General features: G+C 40.2%; 3 protein-coding genes across 3 annotated transcripts; 1 reads left to right on the top strand and 2 right to left on the bottom strand.

The window, feature by feature from the left end:
• Positions 1–119: 119 nt before the first annotated feature.
• On the top strand, positions 120–12,299 carry ddx55 (DEAD (Asp-Glu-Ala-Asp) box polypeptide 55). Its single transcript, XM_088355521.1, has 14 exons — positions 120–856; positions 939–989; positions 1,804–1,890; positions 2,133–2,224; positions 2,339–2,401; positions 2,676–2,825; positions 5,613–5,802; positions 5,859–5,941; positions 8,499–8,630; positions 8,698–8,790; positions 8,856–8,970; positions 10,580–10,748; positions 10,815–11,116; positions 12,149–12,299. The coding sequence occupies exons 1-14, from the start codon at positions 749–751 to the stop codon at positions 12,278–12,280; spliced, it is 1,767 nt and encodes a 588-aa protein (XP_088211647.1). The 5' UTR covers positions 120–748; the 3' UTR covers positions 12,281–12,299.
• On the bottom strand, positions 12,258–16,974 carry eif2b1 (eukaryotic translation initiation factor 2B, subunit 1 alpha). Its single transcript, XM_088355522.1, has 9 exons — positions 16,730–16,974; positions 16,268–16,369; positions 16,064–16,200; positions 15,720–15,836; positions 15,230–15,342; positions 15,089–15,157; positions 13,897–13,972; positions 13,697–13,822; positions 12,258–12,465 (listed from the first exon to the last, which is right to left on the bottom strand). Exons 1-9 carry the CDS (start codon positions 16,740–16,742, stop codon positions 12,310–12,312), a joined length of 909 nt encoding a protein of 302 aa, XP_088211648.1. The 5' UTR covers positions 16,743–16,974; the 3' UTR covers positions 12,258–12,309.
• Positions 16,975–22,790: 5,816 nt separating this feature from the next.
• uqcr10 (ubiquinol-cytochrome c reductase, complex III subunit X) lies at positions 22,791–23,399 on the bottom strand. The gene is made up of 2 exons (XM_088355520.1): positions 23,221–23,399; positions 22,791–23,070 (listed from the first exon to the last, which is right to left on the bottom strand). The coding sequence occupies exons 1-2, from the start codon at positions 23,359–23,361 to the stop codon at positions 23,023–23,025; spliced, it is 189 nt and encodes a 62-aa protein (XP_088211646.1). The 5' UTR covers positions 23,362–23,399; the 3' UTR covers positions 22,791–23,022.
• Between the last annotated feature and the right edge of the window lie 39 nt (positions 23,400–23,438).

Genomic DNA, 23,438 nt, shown 5'->3' with positions numbered 1-23,438 from the left:
ATCATGTGTCATGGTTTGCGAATGCTGTTCCATTTATTTTAAAAAGTGTAGAGAGACAGTTTCTCCCCGTGCTTGCGTGGGTTTCCTCCGGGCACTCCGGTTTCCTCCCACATTCCAAAGACATGCATTTCAGGTGGATTGTCCGGTCCAGATTGTCCCTAGGTTTGAATGGGCGAGCGAGTTGTCTGTCCCTGTGTGCCCTGTGATTGGCTGGCAACCAGTTTACGGTGTCCACTGCCCGATTATTCCTGGGATGGGTTCCAGCACCCCCGCGACCCAACTGAGGATAAGCGGTGCAGCTAATGAGATGAGAGAGAGACAGTGATATATAAATTAAGATTTAAGAGGAAAAGTTACGCCCACTTACCACGTTTTTGATAGGTAGTATTTTTTTCTATTTATACAGTTGCATTTAAATACCTGTTTTTAGATTATATGCACGAATGTTTCAGGCAAAATTAAAAAGATCTAAGTTTTGTTTAAGTTGTTGCTTAAGTTTCCCACCGGAGCGTAATCGACGCAACACAAGTAAGCCATTTTTTTCTGAATGCTTTTGGACTACCCGTTCTTCATTCAGTAATTCATTAAAATAATTGCTTTGAATAGTTATTTTCTCCAAACCCGTTGGCGTTTATTTTAGATGTATGGCTGCATTAATAAAACTTGATTGATAAACGCAAACCGGAAGTGTTAATAAATTGTGTAGCTTTAGCATCGGCTACCGGTTCCGGGGTAGCTACTTTCCAGCATGGAAAACACGACTGATGGGACGTGGGACAGTTTACCTGTTCAATTGAACACCAATATCTTAAAAACGCTCTGCGAGCTCAATTTCACGTATATGACGCCTGTCCAGGTATGATCAGTGATTTGACTCAATGGTATAAAAGTACATCAGAAAATTACAGTATCTTAATACTCTGTCTAATTCCACCCAGGCTGCCTGTATCCCACTTTTTGTGAGAAACAAAGATGTGGCTGCCGAGGCGGTAAGTCGAAATATGTGTCAAAAAATAAAGTAGATTGAAAACAAAGATAATTTGTTTAATCGAATTGATTTTGTTTACCACAAACAACGTTCTGCATCTACTTTATTTTCCCACTTTAAATGTTGCTTATTATTTATACGTAGCAATGCAGGATTTTGTATTTATCCGTTCAACAGATTATTTTACTCAGTAACAAAAACTGTCTCAATCTTTCTATATATAAGCTTTATCGATTACGTATAACATTTGCTAATGTGCTGCGACAATACATTAACAATCTACGATTATGTTTCGTCTGCTACCAGTGACCGAGACGATCGGGATTAGCTAGGTCTAACAAAAACACGCTTTTTTTTCCCGTACAAAAAATACGGTGTTCACTATTTTAAATTAATCAAAAATGTTAACAATACTGGAAAAACGTCAACGTGTGGCATTGATTGACTGTGAGGACCCTAGCGACTCGTTTTTTTTTCTTTGCAACTTGTGACGTCATGAGATGGGTATCGAATAGTGGGGATAAGAATATTTAAACATGGTTTAGGCCTTTTAATAATGCAATGTCCGTCCACGTCTTGCCGTAGATCAATAGTCTGATTAACAACGGAAGATTAAAAATTGCTTTGCCAGATCTGAAGTGAGCACTACAAAGACAATAGTTTTTATAAAGACGGGGTTTTTCAAAAACTAGCCCATCTACTGGACATCCACGGCAGAGAATTGTGTCACGTGATACACATCTATGAGTCCCTAATTTATTAGAGTGTGTTCATTTACATTCCTGTTTTGTGTATTGCGACATATTGTTGTACAGGTGACCGGGAGTGGTAAGACACTCGCTTTCGTCATTCCCATTCTGGAGGTTTTGCTCAGGAGAGAAGAGAAGCTAAAGAAGATGCAGGTAGTTTTTTTTTTTTTGCCTTTTTCAGTGGTGTGTATGGTGGGTAGATGGGTAGCTTACGTGACAGGTTCCAAATATGCCCTGTTACCACAAATTGGGAATGCCTTTGTTTTAAAAGACCTCCAATATTCCAAATAAAATTGACAAGTCCCATACTAACTTCACATTAGAAATTTATGCTCACATTTCTGACATTTGCATGTGTATTTTTGGTATTAACATATCTTATGTATGACATGTAGATCGGTGCGCTGGTGGTCACGCCCACACGCGAGCTAGCCATGCAGATCAGCGAAGTGATCGAACACTTCCTCTGCAAATTTCCACAGTTCACGTAAGCTGAACTCCATTCAATACATACAAAATACTCAGATGAAACAGACCATTTTATCACAGCAGGTTTTTGTAAAATATTTGACATTTTAACTCCTGTCATCCTGGCTTTCAGGCAGATGCTGATGATCGGCGGCAACAACCCGATGGAAGACGTTGAAAAGTTCAAGGCAAGCGGGTAAAGGCACATTTTGTATCAGAAAAATAGAAACGCTGTGATGGCTGGCGGGAATAATTTTAAATCCAAACCCAAATTACACGTGACCTGTTATATGCTGTGATTTCATGTTCTCAAAATGGCCTTAACCTAAGGTGGATAGAAACAGTTGGATTTTTATGCATATTCTAAAGATTATTAACCATAAATTTTTGATTAGACAAGCCTCTTGATAAACCAATATAGTCATGTTTTTTCTTTTGGAGTAGACTCATAAATGTTTGTTGTATTGCAGGGCTAACATTGTGGTTGCTACGCCTGGCCGCCTGGAGGACATGTTCCGCAGGAAGAAGGATGGTGTGGACCTGGCCAGCTCTGTCAAGAGTCTCGACGTGCTTGTTTTGGATGAGGCTGACAGACTCCTTGACATGGGCTTCGAGAACAGGTATACTACTTGATAGCATTATAAAACAAAGGCTGAGAAAACATTATCCTCCCATTCATTATTTTCATAGACAAGGGAAAACGTGCACATTTATTTTGAATAGGAAAACCTATCCAAATTGTTTCTTTAAAAAAATAAAACCTTTAAATACGATTCTTGTGGTTTTTACTCTTGCCAAGGCCATGTATACTCAAAAAATATTGTCTCTGATGCGTATAAGCCTTGTTTTAGTAAATTTACTTTATTTTTACAGCCCTTTCCAACAGTCCTTTCAGGGTACCAAAGTGATTACAGTAGAGAAGTAATAAGTAAAAACCAAGCAAAAATGAAAACGATGAACAATAAAATACAACAATATTGAATAATATAAGATATAATCAAAGTGTCGTCATACTACTGGGTATTAAAAGCCAATCCTGAAGAACTGAGTTTTTAGCGTGGACTTAAAGATTCCCAGGTCATAAACGAGACTGATCTCAACGGGGAACTGATTCCAGAGCCTGGGGGCTGCAACAGAAAAGCCTCGGTCACCCCAGCGTTTATATTTTGACCTGGGATGTGACTTCACAAGCTTTATTTGGATAAAATTAGAGTTTTGAAGTGGTCGTGAGGCTCAGGAACCATGATGGCGTGAGCAATGTTGCCGGTGACAAGCTATTATAATTAACTGCTGTTTTGAGGAATTACCACTCAAACGTTTTAGTAGTCTATCTGGAGTTACTAATTTGATTTGGTAATGTTTTACTTTTTGTTTCTAATCTAATAACTGACATGTTGTGTGAAGCAGCCAGGAGTAGTTGAGCATATCTGTTTAAAACATGTAACAGTAATATAGATATTCTTACATCATATAGTCGGGATAAGACTGTCTTCATATAATGCTTTAAAGATATTGTCAATTGTATTTTCATATCTACTTTTTTGTTGTTTTATATTCTATGTTGTTTATTGATTTATAAGGTGATTTTTTTTTACATTTCATAGAAGATTGTTCATTTTTTAAAAGAACTTTTACTAGAATCTATTGAAGTATTTACAGGAGCATTTGTCAATTTTTTATTGGGGTGATGTTCTCAGCGGCCGCAGAACGTAACTAAAAAGTTACTTGTTGTGTAACTTTGTTTGTTTTAGATCCATTTATTCACAAATTATTTTTTTTTTTAGTTTTTAAGTAAGAAAGTAATCAGTAAAGTAACTTTCAAGGTTACCGTGGCAACACAGGACATGTGAGAAGATGCTTTGGTTAGTCATTTAACATAAAATAATAATAACATAAGTACTAAAGAATTATTTTGGGGTTGTTAAATAGAGAACGGGACCCTGCAGGGTTGTAATTTGCTCATATTTTGCTGCAATCTTTGAGGGTCTACAATCAATGACAAACCTATGAATTGTGGGTGTTCAGTTTTTCAGAGATTTTTGTCTTTTTGAATCTAAGTATTGTCCCATTACGGTAACCCATTAGCTGAAAATATTTGGCACACTTGAAGGAATTGGACGAAATTTTGAACTTTTTTACTCGAAAGTGCCACTTCCGGCTTGTAACATCATTGCAGCCTCGTTCATAAGTGACGGTCTCAAGACTGATGTATAATTCAATCGCCTACCATGCTGGATAGGGATGCGAGAGCACAAAAATGACGCCTTATGAGAGATTTGTATTGTAATAAATGCAACAGGGCTGCCTGACGAAATTTTGGATAATTGTGGACACGTTCGGGCTATTAGCAGGATTGATACCAAGTTGTAAGGCCAGAACAGGTGCTTCAAATCCTGGACATAGTTTGAATTATAATGTTGTGTTTTCAAAGACAGAAAAGTGCTTGAATTTTGCGTAAAATGCTTGTAAATATTTGAAAGTGTTGCTGTGTGTTGCAACAAGTCTTCTTAAAAACGAAGCCGGCAATACTCTGCTGTGGGTTTGCTTTTCCATTGCATTTCTTTCCTTGTAATTAACAGCAGCTGGCATTAGTTTGTATAACATTGTCCCATGAAGCGTCATTGCCCCCTACAGGTCACGCCCAACAGGTGCCTGCTACACCCAAACGGGGCACTATTAAATGTGTATTAGTGCAAGGATTACGTGTCAATTATGGACATTTATTGTGGGCCATGCAAAAAAAGGTTGCGTTTCCCAGTTGTAAATTGTAACGGGAAGAACTTCCTGCCACTGAAAATGTAAGCTACATATTATCATTGTTTTACCCAACATCTATACAGAGTGAGAGTTGTCTCAAAAATATTAACATTCGTATTGTTCAGATCTACAGGTATATTTGCGATCAACTCAAAATCTAAAAATCATATTTTGATAAATGTATCAGCGAGATCAAAAATTACATTTGTAAATCCCTTAAAAATATTTGTATCTGAAAATAAAAACATGATTCTCACTGAACTTTTTCGTATATTGATACTTGAGAAATTGAAAGTCCTTTAGTGATCACGTTTGGCCATAAAATCACATTTGAACCCTGCAAATATAAACAAATAAAGCTCACGGGGACGAGCATGACATCAATTTACACCACTCACCTGCCCATTTCTCCTACCTATAGTGTGCCACCCGAATACCTTTGATATAAGGAGACAGGCGCGGTGAAAAAAGCATGAGATCTTTGAACTCAGTTGGGTATTGTTAGCACCTACCTAACTGAGAAAATGTTTAACTTTTAACTTTATTTTTAATTTTTCAGAATATTTGGGAAGACTCAATTAAGAATTAAAAATTGTGATGAGCTTCTCCCCGCCAATGTTTTTATTTTAACTATGGCATTTTTCCTGCAGTCTGAACACCATTTTGAGCTTCCTGCCCAAGCAGCGGCGCACGGGGTTATTCTCGGCCACGCAGACACAGGAACTAGAGAAGCTGGTCCGTGCTGGACTCAGGAACCCGGTCCGCATCACCGTCAAGGAGAAGGGCGTTGCGGACAACGCCGCCCGGAAAACGCCATCCACACTTTGCAACTACTACACGGTCAGTCATAAGCACTTTTGCACGCATTCAACATGCTCACGTTTACTTTCCTTCAGGTGTGTCGTGCTGAGGACAAGTTTAACCAGCTGGTGGCATTTTTACGGCAACACAAACATCAAAAGCAGCTCGTTTTTTTCAGGTACTACTATGTCACGACTTATCCGAATAGTGTATAAACATTCTGAGTCGCACGGTCTCTTTCTCTTTTATTCTTTCTTTTCCTTTCCTCTCTTTCTCTCCTTTTTCCTCTCTTTGCTCTTTGGGTTAAAAAAGCTTGGGAGAGCGGCCAACCCAGGAGGGGAAAAAGGATTTACTGATTGATTTGTTTTCTTTATATCTACCTTTTATCTGCCTTGGAAGTAGGGTTAAATAGACTCAATATTTTTACCAGGAAATCACAATGACGCAGCAATGATTATCTATTTTCAGAACAGGTCTGCGGGCACCACAGCTGTCCTTTAAGGGAACCACGTTGGAGACCTTTGCTATAGACCTATCCAATTTTTCTAATTTGCATTCATGAATAAATATACATGCGGACATCTACCTGTCCATCTTGTATTACTTTTATTTGTTTGTAAATAGATAAATTGCATCAAACTGGTTTGGAAACTCTCTGAGTTAAAGTATAACAATATATTTGGTCCCTTTCAAAATGTGGGTGCGTCGTTTGAGGTGTCCTTAAAAAGATGAAAGTAGAATATTTTCTCTATCACGTATGTGTTAAAAAGGCCCAACTGAGTTTGAGGAGCCTTTTATTTTTTCCCTGCGGCAAAAATCTGCTATTATCTTACTTTTAGCAAAGCTGTTCGGGATGTACAATACAATAGGTAAAAGGAAAGGGGGTGGCGGAGGTTTTTTGTTGAGTTACTTTATGCCTATCATCGCAGTTTTTTTGTTAGTGTTGTATAAAAAGCGTAAAAGTAAGAAAGAGCCGTTTTGGATACAGAGATACCTTGGTTTTTGCAGTTAATGGCGACCTCCATGCTAGCATCTGGTGTCCTTTAATGGAGACGGATATGGCAATGATTAAAATAAGTCCATCCCCAATGTAGTGGTTTTTCCCAAGGGTTGTGGCCCCAAATCATCCATATGGCTAACAGACCTATTATTGGCAAGATACAGGGTCTGCAGCGGTGGCTTCGGAGAGTTTTTAGCCTAGCTGTTAGCAGTAGGCCGAACCAGCACCACCACTCTTGCCTTCTCCCCAGATGCCGCCCGAGTCGCTTCTGGAGGCCAATAATAATCCCACAAAGTACCTGTTGGTGATCAGCATTTCTTGCATTCTTCTGACTTTCCTTACAGTCCGATTTACTTAAAGAATTTCTCTTATAATGTAACGAGCTGCTAAATGCTAGCTGTAGCCGTGCTCTGAGTTGGTTTACATCCGGAGACGTAGGCTGACAATATACATGAGCCCATCACGAGCTCACAGTCACATCAGCCTATCACAGCCGCACACACAGACAGTCAAACCCACCAACACAGAGTGCCCACCTTTACCTGTCCCTAATGAACACAATGCACGATGCCATGATATCAATGAAAACTGTAGAGAAAATTGCTTAAATTGTGTATTACTTGGTTCAGAATCTAATTAGGTGGTTACCGATTCGGCCTGCTGGTAGTGTTCACGGTTCTTCACACAAATTAATTTAAGATAGCCTTACATTGTGTATATCATTTATAATGAAGGAAGCAATACTCTAAACATTTTCTATATTTAATTTGTGAGGAGGAGGAAAGAAGGGTGATAGTGGGCGAATCCGCCCCCACTGCATGCCCGCTTCTCTGGGTCTGACAGTGCCACCTTGCGCGCATCCTGCTCTGTATGGATGCCCCACAAAGAAAAAAAAACAATCACGGGTGCACAATTAAAAAAATAAATCAACAAGAGAAGCCCGGCCCGAACCCAGACGTAATGATTGATGTTTTCGGCTCAAACGTAATTTCTCTTACCTCTAATCCTCATCATTCTATTCTCATATTCACCTTGCAATTTTTTATTCTCCTGCTTTTACTCTTGTTTTAAATGTTTTATCTTGATTTTCCTCCTCTACTCTCTCACCAACCCATCTTCTGCCTCTTTCCATCCCTTCCTTTTCTCATCTTCCTATTCCTTTACGGGCACTGAAAAAGCTGCGGTCAATCATGGACAATTCATCACATCCACTACACAGCATTATATCCAGACAGAAGAGCAGCTTGTACCACGGACAGACTGAAGAGATCTTTTCTTCCTCATGCCATGAGGCTCTTTAACTCCACCAGGCGGAGTAAAGGCCCACATTAAACCACACCGCCTACATTGCATATTACCGTACTTTTATTGCAGTGTGTATTTTATGTAGCACTATTTAAATACTCTATACAACACGCTACAGTGGGTATTAGCACGTCACATTGGGTATTTGTATATTGTATTCCTTTTGCTTTATTGTATTGTTCTCAGCGAAGGGATGCTGCTGGAAATGTGAATTTCCCTGCGGGAATGAATAAAGTATCTATCTATCTTTCTTTTGTGATTCTTCTCGTTTCTTTTCCTGTTTGCATCTATTTTTATTCCCCACCCTTATTCTTCCCTTTATGCCCTATCCCCCTATTCGGTTTTCTTCTGCTCATTTAAGTTTCATTTTATTGTATGAAAGTTCTATACAAATAAAAAGGATTATTTTTCTCTCCTTCCTCCTTGTAAGCACATGCGCCTGCGTGGACTACTTTGGCCATGCTCTGGAGACACTGGTGAAAAAGGTCCCCGTCTACTGCATCCACGGCAAGATGAAACATAAGCGCAACAAAATCTTTGCCGACTTCCGAGCCCTTAAAACGTGAGCGATGGTTGGCACGTCAATCCATCCTTGCGGCACTCTTACATCTGCCACATTTCTGCTGCAGCGGCATCCTGGTGTGCACAGACGTCATGGCACGCGGCATCGACATCCCTGACGTCAACTGGGTGCTGCAGTACGACCCCCCCAGCAGCGCTAGGTGAGTTGTGCATGTTTGCTAAATTGCATCATAGATAAGTCAGAACAACTCTGCCCACTTTCCAGTGCTTTTGTGCATCGATGCGGTCGTACGGCAAGGATCGGAAACCATGGTAACGCGCTAGTCTTCCTGCTTCCAATGGAGGAGTCATATGTCAACTTTCTTTCCATCAACCAGAAGGTTACCTAAGTTACTGTATTTTCTGTACTATAAGGCGAACCCTCCAAAAAGTATTTTGCCGTATATTTTCATACAAAGGCGCACCAGAACGTAGATGGCATGATATTGATAAGATTTGGGCTCTTTATACATTTGTGGCATATAAAAGTGTAATGATCATTAGGTCGTGATATATTGCTGACCAGGGTTGGGTAGGGTTACTTTAACTTGATTACTTTCAATTACTTTTGGATTACTCCAATACCAAATATAATAATAAAAGATAAAAGAACGCCTCCCTCGGGAAGTGTTCCGGGCATGTCCCACCGGCAGGAGGCCCCGGGGGCGGCCCAGGACACGTTGGAGAGACTATGTCTTTCGGCTGGCTTGGGAACGTCTCGGGGTCCCGTCGGATGAGCTGGAGGAGGTGGCTGGGGATAGGGACGTCTGGGCTTCCCTTTTAACGCTGCTACCCCCGCGACCCGACCTCGGATAAGCGGAAGACAATGGATGGATGGATGGATGAAGACAAAAGAAACTAAATATGAATAAAATGATGACTCACAACACGTGGTAAGCTTTCTCCCCTGGCTTTGATCTCTTTGATCTCCGGCAAAACTAACATAAAATGCGACAGAAACAAAATGAAAATAAATCCAAACAGCTTGCCAACATCATTTTTGCCGTTCCATGTATTCCGTTACTCCCCAAGCCTGCACAAAATTTAGTCATTTTATTCATATTTAGTTAGTCTTTTATTAGCATATTTGGTATTGGAGTAATCCAAAAGTATTTGAAAGTAATCAAGTTAAAGTAACCCTACCCAACCCTGTTGCTGACAAAAATCGAAAAACATTGTTTGCAACCAGAATTGAACCCGGATCGCGGCGGTGATGGCGCCAACACTTTACCACCAGCAGCACAGATGGCAAACGAAAAGCTATTAGAGCTAACGTCATCATCACACTATTTTTACTCTTGGTGACAGAAACACTGCTTTGCATAGTGCATTCTGATTAGTTTAAACCCTCTGTCCACTTCACCTGTGCATCAATAACTTTTCTGTTTAATATGTATTGGTTGGTTGGTTGATCCCTTAACCACTAGGGTCGTAGGGGCAACATTTTGAACAGAAAATGGCTTGTATTTTGTTGTACAACTTTTTTTTTCTGTTTCTGTCTTTTAAGTTATTGACGCACAGGTGAAGAAGTGGGGGGACTGTTTAACCTATCAGATTGTACTAAGCAAATCGGTGTTTCTGGCACGTGAGCAAAGATAGTGTGATAATGAGATAAAGTCTAATGCCTTTTTGTATGTTATCTGTGCCACAATCTAGTGATAAAGTGTTTGCTCCTTGATTGCCAAAACCCGGGTTCAAATCCTGCTGTATCTATTGTGATTTGGATCAGCGATGATTAATTGTTCAATCGTTCCTCATATATGGAAGTTAAAAACTTGCATTTCCAATACTATCTGCCGTTTATTAGGCGCACCATGTTATGAAGTGCACTTTAAAATTTCTGCCGAATTTGGGGTTTCTAGGTGTGGTAATTAGAGGGAAATATTGCCTGGTGGCACTTCTGTCATCAGCTCATTTTGGAAAAATTCCCCTCAATCATTTTTTCTGCAGTGTCCACTACAGAAATTGCCCGCTGTGAACGACGTGGTGGACGTTTTGCCCAAAGTGAAGGTGCTGGCAAAGGCGGACCGCGCCAACTTTGATAAGGGCATGAAGGCTTTCGTGTCGTACGTTCAGGCCTACGCTAAACACGAGTGCAGCCTCATCTTCAGGCTCAAAGGTAAAATCTTTATCAATCATCTTCACAAACCCGTCTGTCCCAACATGTTTTCTTTTTTTCTCATAGATTTGGACTTTGCAGCAGTAGCCCGCGGTTTCGCCCTCCTTCGCCTTCCAAAGATGCCGGAACTGCGCGATAAGAGTTTCCCTGACTTCCAGCCAGCGGCAGTGGACACTGAAACCATTCGTTACAAGGATAAACAGCGTGAGAAGCTGCGGCAGAAAATGCTCGCAGAGCGCAAATTGAAGGAGAAGGAGGAAGATGACACAATGAAGGCCAAGAAAGTCATTCACAAGGAAGCATGGTCCAAACAGAAGGCCAAGAAGGAGAGACGCAAGAAGAACGCCACTAAGAGGAAACGTGCGCAGGTAGAACATATTAGTGTTTGAAAAGTGGACTCAGGTTGTTGCTACAGTGTCCCCTCTAGTTTACAAGATTATTTTTTACCAGGATCAAGCTCATATCTAGAATTTTATGTTTTAAATGAATTATTCTCATGACAAAAACTAAAAAAAAAATTGATCTGTTCCAGGTCACCCAAAAATATCCAACTAAATCCTAAATGGCTATAAAACACATCTTCCAGATCACTTAAAACTCATTCAAATAATTCAATATGAAGGTACAGTAATAAATAAATAAGATATTAACCAAAAAATGCAAGTTTATTATGAGCACTTACAATGGACAAAGTTGGCGGTTTCTAACTCGGAGTCTTGGATGTGCATAGCTTTTCTGCATGATACTCCAGCAGCGGCTTTAATTTTTAGTCACCACTGACATTGGAGCTTAATGCAAAGGTTACACTATGTTTCATTGACTTGTGGTCTCTTTCATGGACATGTGGCCCTGCAGCTATTTCTTCTCAGCGGTGATAAATGTTCTGCGTGGTATTTTTTTTAAAAACTGCTCGTTTCCTTGCAGTTCAACCCTTGCTGCGGGTCATAACCTTCTCCAGAAATAAGTGAAGAGCGTAAACTATTCTGCGACTTTGGTATCTGCACTTGCTGCTTCCCTATGCTGTACCAAAGCCAGAATGACAGTCCATTTGAGCACACAATCCTCTAGTGGTAGATTCTAAATTCTAATATTTTATCTTCTGTCGGGTAAGATTTTTGCTCAAAAAACATCTCATACCTCACAGAAATAGAGTAGCTCATATGTAGAGGCGCCACTGTGTTTGAAAATTTGACTTTGTTGTTACCAGAGATGGGTTGTTTGTGGCATTTGAAAAAATGTCTGTTTAGAGTGTTCCAGCGTAAATAACTCAGGAGGTTGGGTCAAACTAATTCAAGTCATTAATTGGTCTAATCTCGAACTAAATTTGGTTTTGTTGGCCCTAACGGTTGAGTAAAGCTAACCAAATAGACCGGTTTTTGACGTTTCTGTGTTGCCTCTAGGGCTCCGATGACGAGCATGACGACGACATCGATGAGCTCCTCAAGGACACTCGTCTCCTAAAAAAACTGAAGAAGGGGAAAATCTGTGAGGAAGACTTTGAGAGACAGATCACTGGAGGGGCGCATCAATAAAGACTTTTTTTATTCTTTTTATTGGCGTTTCATAAATAGAGCTTGATTAGCTCGTCACTGACAGCTGAAGGCGTGAGGACGCCCAGGTCAGTGAAAAGCAACGTGATGAGAGAGGGCGGTGTGTAGTCCACCAGTGGATGTTCCTCCGACAGGTTGGCAAGAGTCTTCAATGTGTCCGCCTTGTACTGAACAAAACACAAGCAGTCAGGTCGGATCAGTCGCACATGAAAACCTTAAATTGGGTTGAAGCTCAACATTTCTTAGCTGTCCCATCTCCATTTCTGAACAGATTCAAACATCTAAATTAGGGGTCTCAAACTTGCAGCCCATGAATATAGTTTGACGCCTCCGCCTTTTTATGGAGGTTTAACGTCAGTGTGGCCTGTGAGAATTGGGTACGAATTCCCGGAGCAGCCAGCGACGAGTGCAGGATTTAAAAGAAAAAAAAGCTGGTAAATGCGAGTTCTGTCTGATGTGTGTTTTAAACATGATATTTGAAAGTCAAAGTACTTGGCTGGTGGCTACTGTTGAAACCGTGAGACAAAGTGAAATTGGCAGAGAGAATGACAGAGGGAGGGAGAGACAGACACCACATTCACATGGACTTCTAACTACCGACAAGTATATTTTTCTTCTCACATTATCTGATTTCTTATGTTCTCTATATATTTATTGATTACTGATTGATTTATTTTGATAATAATCTTTGTTGATTTTATTATTTTAACATCTTATTTGTGTAGAAAAAAAAGACATTTAAAATGGTGGAACGTTAAATACAATAGTCCCACTTCACCTGGAACCTGGAACACAGACAGTCCCTGAGTAAATTGAGTTTGAGACCCTTGTTTTGGATACAATTATTAAAATGATGTTATTTTGCAGTATTTTGCTTTCTCCATGTAAAAAGAAATGAAACATTGATGTTTTTAAAAGGCCATATTCTATTTTTCGTCTAACATTACATTATTCTTGTGCAAAATTATTTTGGGGATTATATTTTTTTCCATGCATGGGAGATAGGAAGACCATCTCAATTGGTCATATTTTTTTAACTTTTCAATATTGCCATAACTGCATGCTAGCATGGCCATTATCACATGACAAATCTTAACAGTAAGGGCACTATCTCACGTAAAAATGCTTAATTATTTCCTAGTTTTAACAAACTATGTGATTGGTAAAAAAAAAAAAAAACTAAGTGCAATTATTGTTTTCAAAATGAAATCGTTTTTTAGCCTTTTTCTCAAGCCAATAATTATCAGTAATGCCATTTTCACATGTTTTCTTATTTGGCAGGCAAGGGCCATTTAAAAGTCCTAGTATGGTACCAAAGTATGAAAATGTACTGCCATTGGTTGATCATTTTCCGCATGTGTGACATTTCATGTCACATTAGTCACCAACTCATTTTACCTTGAACTTGTCGGGCACATCCTGCTGATTGAGCGGATATAGACGCACAAATTTGAAACTCTCGGCCACCACGTAGAACGCTTTGTTGTGAGCTTTGGCGCACACGGCCATCTGGTAGGTGCCGATCTGCAGGGCGGGCACGGGGGACATCAATTGTTGACAATCAAATGAGAAAACATGCAAGGGGAATGGTGAAAAACCTTGTTGATGATGCCGCCGCTTTCCACCACGCCTTCTGCGCCTACTATCACCTGATCCACCTTCTCCAGGACATACCTGAGGCATGCAACGTCAAATAAAACACAACAGGGGGTTGGTTTTGGACATTCTAAGGTGTGCTGCAAGCGGTTTGCTCCTTGGATGAAGCAAAGAAACATGAAATTACCAGTTAACTCACTCTGAAACATCAAAGACATGAAATAACGAAAAGCAAATGTGAGTTTCTGTAAAAAGTGTTAAATTACAGAATAATGATGAGTTATAACCGAAAAAGTGAATCATTTACTGTATTTAAAATGTTTGGGAAACTTATTAGAAGAGTACACAAACATAACAGCATGGTCTCTTGTTATCATTCAGTTTGCGTTGTAAACAATAATTCTATAAGGTTATATTACATTAATTTAATATATAGGAGGATAAGCCGGGCAGAAAATATTGATGGATGGACTAAATACGCACTAGATACAGTACATATTCATACTTGATCCCCCAGTTATTCTCTCTTTAGTACCTTGTTCATACACTATGTTCAAGAAACCAAAACAGTACAAAAATGAAACCTTGCCACAAACGTGAATACAAAAAGTCTACACATCCCTCTTAACAATCTTATCTCTTCCCTTGTTGGCAGCCATAACCTACAGCAAGGTTATTGATGTCCTGTGTTTGCAGAAAAAAAGGGATTACGTAAATATAAGAACCCAAAACATAACCTATTCAACACCTTGTTTGATTATCAAAATAAAGGCAAACTATAATTCCAAATTTTATATAACTGTTAGGACTTGGTTAGTTTTTATACATTTCTAAAAGCATTGGAAATATTCAAACCCCTCTAAATTTGTAGGTGTGTTCTGTTTTATATGGAGGGATAGAGCCAGTGAAGACAGTCAAAAGTATTGGCAAGATTCTAAAATTTTCTGACTACATTTCAGAATTTTGAGGAAAAGAGTCAAAATTCCAAGGCAAAAGTCAGAATCCTACAAATATTTTTTACATTATCACTGGTCTGAATCAACTTTCACGGCTCTGTATGAATCAGTGACATCAAGCTGAGAGTCTCTAAAACCATTTGACAAGTCTTGAATGATTCTCAAATACAATTCTGATGTTTTCCGCTTATTCAGGTTTTTTGGCCTTTCAAGCATTCGCGTTCAAATACTTTCTCACCCCACAGCAGCGTCCAAGATGATTGTGACAGGAACGTTGAGTTTGCTCAGGTGTTCAGCCATTAGTCGCCTTTGAAAACCAAACAACAGCATGATATAAAGAAAATCTTTCAGGATTTGTGCGCCGTAGGCGGCAACTCACCCGGCGCCATCTGGCTCTGACTCTGTGACAAACACGGAGAAACGTTTCTTCTCAGCTGCCGCCTTCTCCAGCACTTTGAGGACCACACGGGAATACGAGTGTGTCAATATTTTCTGTCCGAGAGCAGGGCAGGTGGGAGAAAGTCACAATATGTTAATGATAGATAGATAGATAGATACTTTATTCATCCCCTAAGGGAAATTCACATTTCCAGCAGCATCCCTGAGCTGAGAACAGTACAATAATAAAGCCAAAAGAATACAATATACAAATACCCAGTGTGACGTGCAAATGCCCACTGTAGCGTGTTATAAAGAGTAACTAAATAGTGCTACACAGAATACATATTGCAGTAAGATTCGGTAATATCCAATGTAGGTGGTGTGGTTTAATGTGGGCCTTTACTCTGCCAGGTGGAGTTAAAGAGCCTCATGGCATGAGGAAGAATGTCAGTCAGATGTTGTTTTGACAAAATGAGTATGAGACTTACAGCTCCATCTTTGATGAAAGTGTGACACAGTTTGGCCACTTTGCCCCTGGACATGGAAATCTTGTCCACAAACAGTTGTCCACGCTCTTCCATCACTTTCTTGCAGCGAGACAAGTCCTGATAGGGGTCCCCATGGTGAAGACAGCACAATTTAGTGAGAAGTTGCACACTGCTATGATGGCACACAAGATCACATGTCACTTAGCACGGCTTCGCCCAAGTGGCGATTGTGAATGTGCTAATATAGAAGCCAACTGTTTGAAAAGTTTGTTTGATTTCAAATACAAATCTGCATGCTGCCATTTATTTTCAACTTGTACAACTTGCAATGCATAAGGTCCAACCTGGTGCTCCAACGATGTGAGGCTTATGAAGCGCAGGAAGAGGTCGCCGCCCGATGACACAGCCACAGACGAATCCACGCTGGTCAGACGGTTGGTGGCCCACTTCAGGTTCTCCCTCAGGCCCAACAGGGTCTCACCTGAAAATCACAACGGGATCATTAGTAATACCAGCAAGAGCAACACACATTCTTGAGTTCAACTCACCTTCATCTCGCTTGAGGAACTCAAGGAGCGTGCGAATGGCGGCCACCGCCGAAGCAACATCGGGATCTTCCCTCAGCTGGCCGCGGAAGTACTCCAACAGCTCTGGACCACAAATTAAAAGAGCAAATGGTAAAAATAAGCACTAAAAAAACACGAGCAAGTAATGACTACATTCGTCATTCATGAATAGAGAATGTGACCAAAATGTTTGATCAATACTAGTAAAACATGATGTTTTCACGTTTACAATCAGTAGCAGTACAGTAGGACCACGTAGCAAAACTCAAAGAATACATACACAGGATATAACAGCACCAAATTGAACAAATATTACAACAAGAAATTAATAAGGGAAATAGTCTGCATTTATATAGCACTTCGGCCACAAAAATTATGAAAAGCATAAAATAACAAAATGCACTAATTTCACAATGTTATTCTCCCTCTCAGCTCTTGTCTTACCTTCTTCATTCATGCCCCCACACTTTGGTCTTCAGGATGCCAGCAGTTTCTCGTGACTAGCAATTTATCACAGCCTTCAAACTCAATCGGGATAGCGGTAAATAAATATTTTCGGCGTTCGTTAAAAAGTAAATAAAACTCACGCTTTTGGTTTGCAACTTTTGGTGTCAATACACGTCTAGATAGCCGGAGACGCTTTACTGCGATTTGACGGGTCGCGTGGAGATGACGTCACTAGTTTTTTCCCCCTGTCGAAACACGAGTTTTGTGTGTGACATTTTTTCTGCCACCCTGTGGACGAGAGACGTTTCCAGTGGAATGATTCTGCTTTTTAAAGCCCCAGCGTGTAATATTTTACCACTAGATGGCACTGTGTTGTTTGATACGAGCGATGGCTAGTGACACACAGCAGAGCGTGGCGGCAGGATGCTGTAAGAGCACGGCGCCGATCTAAAAAGGGATTCCAGGGTGAAAAAGAAATACAAATATTTCGACCAGTTTTTTAAATATAAATTAACATTGGTATGAAAGTTCATTTATTTTTGCTTAGTATTCAAATCAATGTTTTTTTTCACTCGACCGTTTTTTTTGTACCACCAGGAGGCACTGAATATTACACACTGTTAATTTAAGATTATTTCCCAACTGGACATACCAATGAGGTTTTACATTATTAACGGGATCATCTCCTTTACATTTAAAACTACCTGACACACTTCCAAAGCATTTCACCCTCCCCTAATTGAAATAAATGTAATGTGATGATTAAAAATAGAATTTTATAATATTGGATTAACAAAACTGCAACATAGTGTACAAACAATAAATATACATCTGTGCATCACTGATAAATGCTTCTTTTCCTTGTTCTTTCGTTTATATGCTGTAGGCTGCAGATTTTTGAGTATTGTGATACTTTCAAACAGAATATCACTTAAATAAGTTTAAGTATACGGGTACATGAATTAAAGGGAGAGTGCGTAGTGGAACTGAGCACGCGTGTGGATAAGAGAGTATTCGGTTGGTTTGGACACATTGAGAGGATGGATGAGGAGCGAATGTTGAAGAGGATCTAAAGAGCAGAAGTAGTTGGAAGGAGACAAAGAGGAATGCCACGATTGACGTGGGTGGATGGTTTTATGAGTGCACTGCATGAAAGAGGTCTAAATATAGTGGAAGCTAGAGCTCTTGTTGGTGATAGGAATGAGTGGAGATGTGTTGTAAAAGGATAGTGGGATGTTTAGACGCGTTCTAAGGGATGGGCAGGTCACCCGTATGATGCAGCAGGGGTAAACCAGTGAAAGCTGTTGGGAACTGCTGCTGTTGAACAGAAGAGTGTGTTGTGTCACCCTGACCCGAGTGACATGGCTGCTTTCTTGTGTCCCGTTTCATCAGGAGGGATGAAAGCATGACCAACTTGGGTGCCGAGGTGCCTAACTTGTTTGGGCATTTGGGTTGGCCATGTTCCAAAATATTTTGGGTGTGTTTTTTGCTCCTTTTTCCCTTTTTATTTTCTTTGGTTTTGTATGTTTGTCTTGCTGTCGGTCACCCCTTTCAAGGGATATTACCAGGGTAGATAGATAGATTTCGATGTTTTGTGTAGTGCAACCAGAAACTAATGCTTAGTTACTACGGAGACTCAAAGTGACCAAATTTCTCAATTTCTCTTGTACAATAATTTTTTTGTCCGATTCTTTTGCAAGGTTTTTGGTTTTCGGAGACCCTTAGCAGTCTGTTGGCGGACACTGACCTCAGCGCCCCTCAAGGTGAGGCTCATTTTATGTAAAATAAATGCAAATTTCTTGACTTGCCTGTTAATATAATTCTTCTATTTGGTTTATTATTTAAATCAATATTGTATTTTAATGAGTGTTTTTACCATCAGGAGGCATTACATAATACACACTGTTACATTAAAGGATAAGACCATGCTGCAATGTTTATTCTTATCTGCCATCTATCATTTATCTTCCAGTTTCATTTCAAATAGCAGTTTACCGAAACTTAATGAATATCTTGCCTTGCAGCAAATAATCCACAAAAACATGCAAGGCTGCATTTCAATTCTGGTTTAGACAGTGAATTTAAGGCGTGTGCAGCATTCAAATTCGCATAGACCCCATGTACCATCTCCATCCAGTAACATACCTGTCAACCTGTACGTTTTTGCCGTACAAAGTACGTTTATTATGCATTTTGAGACGTGTACGACGTACGAGAAAATCTGTACGGAAAATGCAAATTTGTCAATTATGGGTACCATCCGGTACACACAGATGATCACGAAACGGCAAATCAATCAACGTTTTTTTTCGATGCAAACAAAGTGAGCGGTTTGATGGTACTGTGCGCATGCGTCTGCAGCCCCGGATTTCATGTGGTAGTTGTGTAGTGAGAGGAAGTCCGTCTCATTTCAGAGAACCGGCTTTTTCGGCTCAACTCATTAAAGAGAGCCGGTTCTCAAACGGCTCACTTGCTTCAATGCACTATATTACGAATCATTACGTTGTATAAAAAAGTTAAGAAAAAAAGTTTAAAAGGAGAAAATGAAAAAAGGCAGGTTCGTGGTTAGTATATTACCAACAATAAATTATTGCAGAAAATGAATTAATAGTTTGAATAAGAAAATGTATTATTCTACTTAATTATATTTGCATGTATTTTTTTCCTTCCACGGTGAACGTCCAAGCTACTTAATTTTTGAACCTTTTTTATAATAAACCTCATTCATGTTGAGCAACTCAGTATCTCACAACAAAATGTTAATTAACAATGTACAATATAACATGTTAAACTACATAAACACGTTTGAAAAAAAATATGGTGTGATATTATTTTGTATTTTGTAAGGGAAAATTCAACATTTTGTAAGGGCATGGAGCCGTGGAGGTTGGCATGTATGCAGTGAGCCAGCTGCATAAAGCGTTTGGGGTTGAATTAAATGATTTGCATTTATATAACACTTTTCAAGTCAAGACTTCCCAAAGCGCTTTACATTGTGCATCACATTTCCCAATAGCGGCCGTACAGCCATGTGAGGCGCTAACCTGCTTATTGGGGGTATTAGGGGTTCAGTGTCTTACCCACGGACACTTCGACATGTAACATGGAGGAGCCGGGATTCAAACTGCGATCTCTTGATCCCAAGACGAGTGCTCTACCTCCTGAGCCACTGCCACCCCTAATGCTTACAAATACTTTTGCACTAGCAAAAACTTGAATAGCATAGTGGTTGGAGGGGAAATACCTACTTACACAGTACACTATGGCCCAATCCCATTTCTCTCACTCGGCCCTGAGGACCCTCCAGTGAGGTCCCTCGAAGAGGAGTGCCCTCCGCGAGTGAAGTGCAAAGCGGAAAAGGTTTGGACAAGACTTGCAAGGTTCCACCCCTGTCCAGGAGATGGCGGTAATATTAATTGGCTGTAGACCTCAGTGACGTATTGGTCTACGTCACATGTAAACAACTCGAGTCTCAACTTGTAGTGTGTCAGTTGGAGAGTTCGTGCAATGTTAAAAATGCCCGCTACTGCTGTGTTATTACCGATTGCCTGAAAGCTCATCATCTTTTCCGTGTCTCCAATAAACGGAGGAGAAATGTGCTATACTGAAGACAGCTTCGGCGCTATGTAGTGCTGATTCATCTTTACAAGGTACGTACACTCATTAAAAAAATGACCCGTTCGGTCAAATACAGTAAAAGTTAACATACAATGCACGTTCACATAATACCTTATGTTTGTGTAGACATAAATGGCAATCTACTTATTAGTATCTTAATGCCATTTTATGACATATAGTAGGGGTCTTTAGTGTGTGACATGATGAAAAGTAAACAAACACAAGAACAGTCCACCTGACCCTTAAGCTGACATAATATCGTCACCAAACTTCCCTGTACGACCCAAAAACCTTGGTTCATAAGGAATTTAATTCAAAAGAGTTGTCATTGGATATAAAAAAGCTCATTTCAACATGTTTTCATGATGCTTACATCATCTATGCCCACATTTATGTCTAAATTGTCTGTTATCTATTGTGTTCCAGAGTGGCTGTCCCATAAGCGTGGACAGGTTGGACAGGAATGTTCCCATCCTGTGCTTATGGTTCGATGTGAAGTCAAAACTCATTCAGGACTTAAGGTTGAGCAAGAAGGTCATGTGGGCCCTGCAGGAGCTGCTAAAGAGGGAACAGGGCCATGGCTGAGGGCCTATACTGGCTGGCCCACGGTCTGTCCTACCGTGTGGTGTCACGGGTCTTCAGGGTTCCCAGGTCCACGATACACAGAATTGTCCAGGTAATATGGAATAAATTGCCCAAAAGCCATGTTTTAGGCTTTGGAAGTCAGACCCACATTTGCATTCCGTGCTTTTCTGCATTACTATTCAATAAACATCTTTATTTTGAGTAACACCTTGGTGGTTTATTTCATAATGATGTGAGATACTGTGTGTGAACTATGTGACTGTTGGACAGAAAACAACTACAAATCACTCCAGTTTAAATAATAGTTTACTTTCAGAAAAACAAAATCACATTGGGCCGAAATACATAATAGTAAATAAATAATATGCCACAAATTGTAACAAAAATATACCAATACTTCCATAAAGCTGGAAAACAAAAAACTGGAACTTCATTGAGTTCTTAATAAAATAAAATATTTTCCTTTTATAAAACAAAGGGAAACATTGCAGGGATGTCACTGTTCTGGAAATTTGTCCACGAGCTTCCCAAAAAGGACGGGAACCGCTCAGTTTTGGCCACAGTTTCCTCGAGCCTTTTCCTCACTCCGGCAGACTCCGCTTTCAAAAAGTCAAGGAGTGTATCGTGCTTCCTTTTTTTTCTGGGTGATTTGGGGTTTGGCGCCGGATTAGAAGATGCCAACGACGTGCCCGTCGGTGTGGATGGCGTGGTAGCTGTGATGGTGGCCAGCTCTTCCACGGGACGTTCTACATTGGCCTTTAGGTTGGGTGGAAAAAACAAGAATTACTTAATGCTTGTGTATTGCACAAAAACAACTGTATAGGATGCTCAACAAGTTGATGTGAGAAATTATAGGATGTGTTCTGGATAATTATTTGATAGTGAATAGATACACAAAATTGACATGTTATTCTTATGGCTGTAAGAGCCTTCTATTGGCCAGCATCACATATGCTTTAGAATTGTCTCCACATTTGGACAAGATTTTGAAAAGGTAATTAGTTTACTTAATATGTGTTTACAGAGAAGGCAGTGGACTGTGTGATAGTAATTTGTTTCAACTGTATTTCCACGTGAAATTCGGAGACATTACTCATAATGCATGATGAAAACTAATGCATTCTGATCTCACATGAAATAATCATATTGTAAATAAAACACGACACCCGAAATTGTGTGCAGTAAACAAGCGCGTATGTCCAGAACGTTATTCTGACTATGCTCCTTTAGCGACTGGCCATGTACATGTAAAAGCACGACTCGTTTAAGATACAAACAGGGATGGGCTGAACCGTGGTTTTCTGCAGTTATCCTACTTTAGAGTTTGTAGCGTGAAGATTATTTTTTGGCAGCTCCCTTGGTAGATTTGTGCACTTCGTAAAGTAGCGATTTTGCAATGTTCATGTTTTAACGCGAAAATACGATTTTCTATTGCATTTACGTCCAACTAAGATATCTCAATACATTTCGTTGCAAATACATGCGTGGTTGTGGAAAACTACTTACATTTGTGCGGTTCCTTTCCGGGCATGTTTGTTGATATTGAGAATTCGCAAAGCCTTCTGGGTAGTCACTTCGCTGCCAAGGGAGGTCGAGAGCCCCCTCGGTCTTGAAGTGGCTACGACATGGTTTGAGGGCACTTCTGCCTCGGTCTTGAGAGTATCGGGACACACCCCATTTTCACGTGAACGCGCAAACCGAGTGACTAGGGCACATAGCGAGTGAAAGTGCGAAGAATGGGACTCAGCCATAGTGTCCATAACTTCAGTATAGAGTGGCATTTTATAGTAGTGGTTTAGGCTGGTTTATTTGTTGTGGTAAAAATGTATTCGCACTGACATATTGGCACAACCAATTAAGACATCAAACATTTAATTTAATCATTTACAATATGCATCTTGACTAACAGGAAAAAATGACATGATGTGACATGGGTCCAATGTTCGATTTGTGCGGTAATGTATTCAGACTTCATGTCCATTTTGAAGCGCACCAGAACCGTGCGAGTCGTTCGTTCGGAGAGTGGGTCCAGACAGGATGTGATGATGGCAAGCTTGAACTTCTGTCTCTAGTAAATGGCGTCCGCTTCACTCGTCCTTGTTTTCGTAATTGTGTTTGATGTGTTTCCATAGTTTCTAGAATAGGACAAAACCCGCATCAGAGAAGTGTATGACTCAAATTGGCAACGGGGAACGCTAGTTTAGCTAATATCTAGCCGCGCGCTTCGCCCTCTGCTTACAAGGTCAGGTTAAGAACACAATTTACACATCGGTTAAGCATCTTACCCCGTGATTCATTTGTTCAAAGATCGCGTCGCCGCCTTGGTCGAATATTCGCTCGAAGAAAACAGCGCCGACCATAATGGTTACGGCAAAAGTGGAGGTTCTCCTGAAGAGCAGGTTGTATACGGACTTCGCAAGCGCCATGTTGTCAGTGGAGTCGGGTGATGCTACTGCGCATGAGCGCTTCCCCATTTCCGGAGAAGCCAGTGTCACATTTTTTG

Source organism: Urocampus carinirostris, chromosome 16 (genome assembly GCF_059441175.1).
Source record: "Urocampus carinirostris isolate Australia breed hairy pipefish chromosome 16, RoL_Ucar_1.0, whole genome shotgun sequence".
Taxonomy (NCBI): Eukaryota; Metazoa; Chordata; class Actinopteri; order Syngnathiformes; family Syngnathidae; genus Urocampus; species Urocampus carinirostris.
Note: the sequence above shows the minus strand (reverse complement) of the source record. Positions and strands in the feature narration are given on the sequence as shown.

Bases quoted from the DNA above. Each gene is read 5' to 3' on its own strand.
- ddx55 (XM_088355521.1), top strand. From the start codon at position 749: ATGGAAAACACGACTGATGGGACGTGGGACAGTTTACCTGTTCAATTG. The intron at 857-938 runs GTATGATCAGTG...AATTCCACCCAG, and splicing joins CGTATATGACGCCTGTCCAG to GCTGCCTGTATCCCACTTTT. The intron at 5,942-8,498 runs GTACTACTATGT...CCTCCTTGTAAG, and splicing joins AAGCAGCTCGTTTTTTTCAG to CACATGCGCCTGCGTGGACT.
- uqcr10 (XM_088355520.1), bottom strand. From the start codon at position 23,361: ATGGCGCTTGCGAAGTCCGTATACAACCTGCTCTTCAGGAGAACCTCC. The intron at 23,071-23,220 runs GTAAGATGCTTA...GTCCTATTCTAG, and splicing joins TTGAACAAATGAATCACGGG to AAACTATGGAAACACATCAA.
- eif2b1 (XM_088355522.1), bottom strand. The intron at 13,823-13,896 runs GTTTTTCACCAT...CCCGCCCTGCAG, and splicing joins GCGGCGGCATCATCAACAAG to ATCGGCACCTACCAGATGGC. The intron at 12,466-13,696 runs GTAAAATGAGTT...TGTTTTGTTCAG, and splicing joins ATGTGCCCGACAAGTTCAAG to TACAAGGCGGACACATTGAA.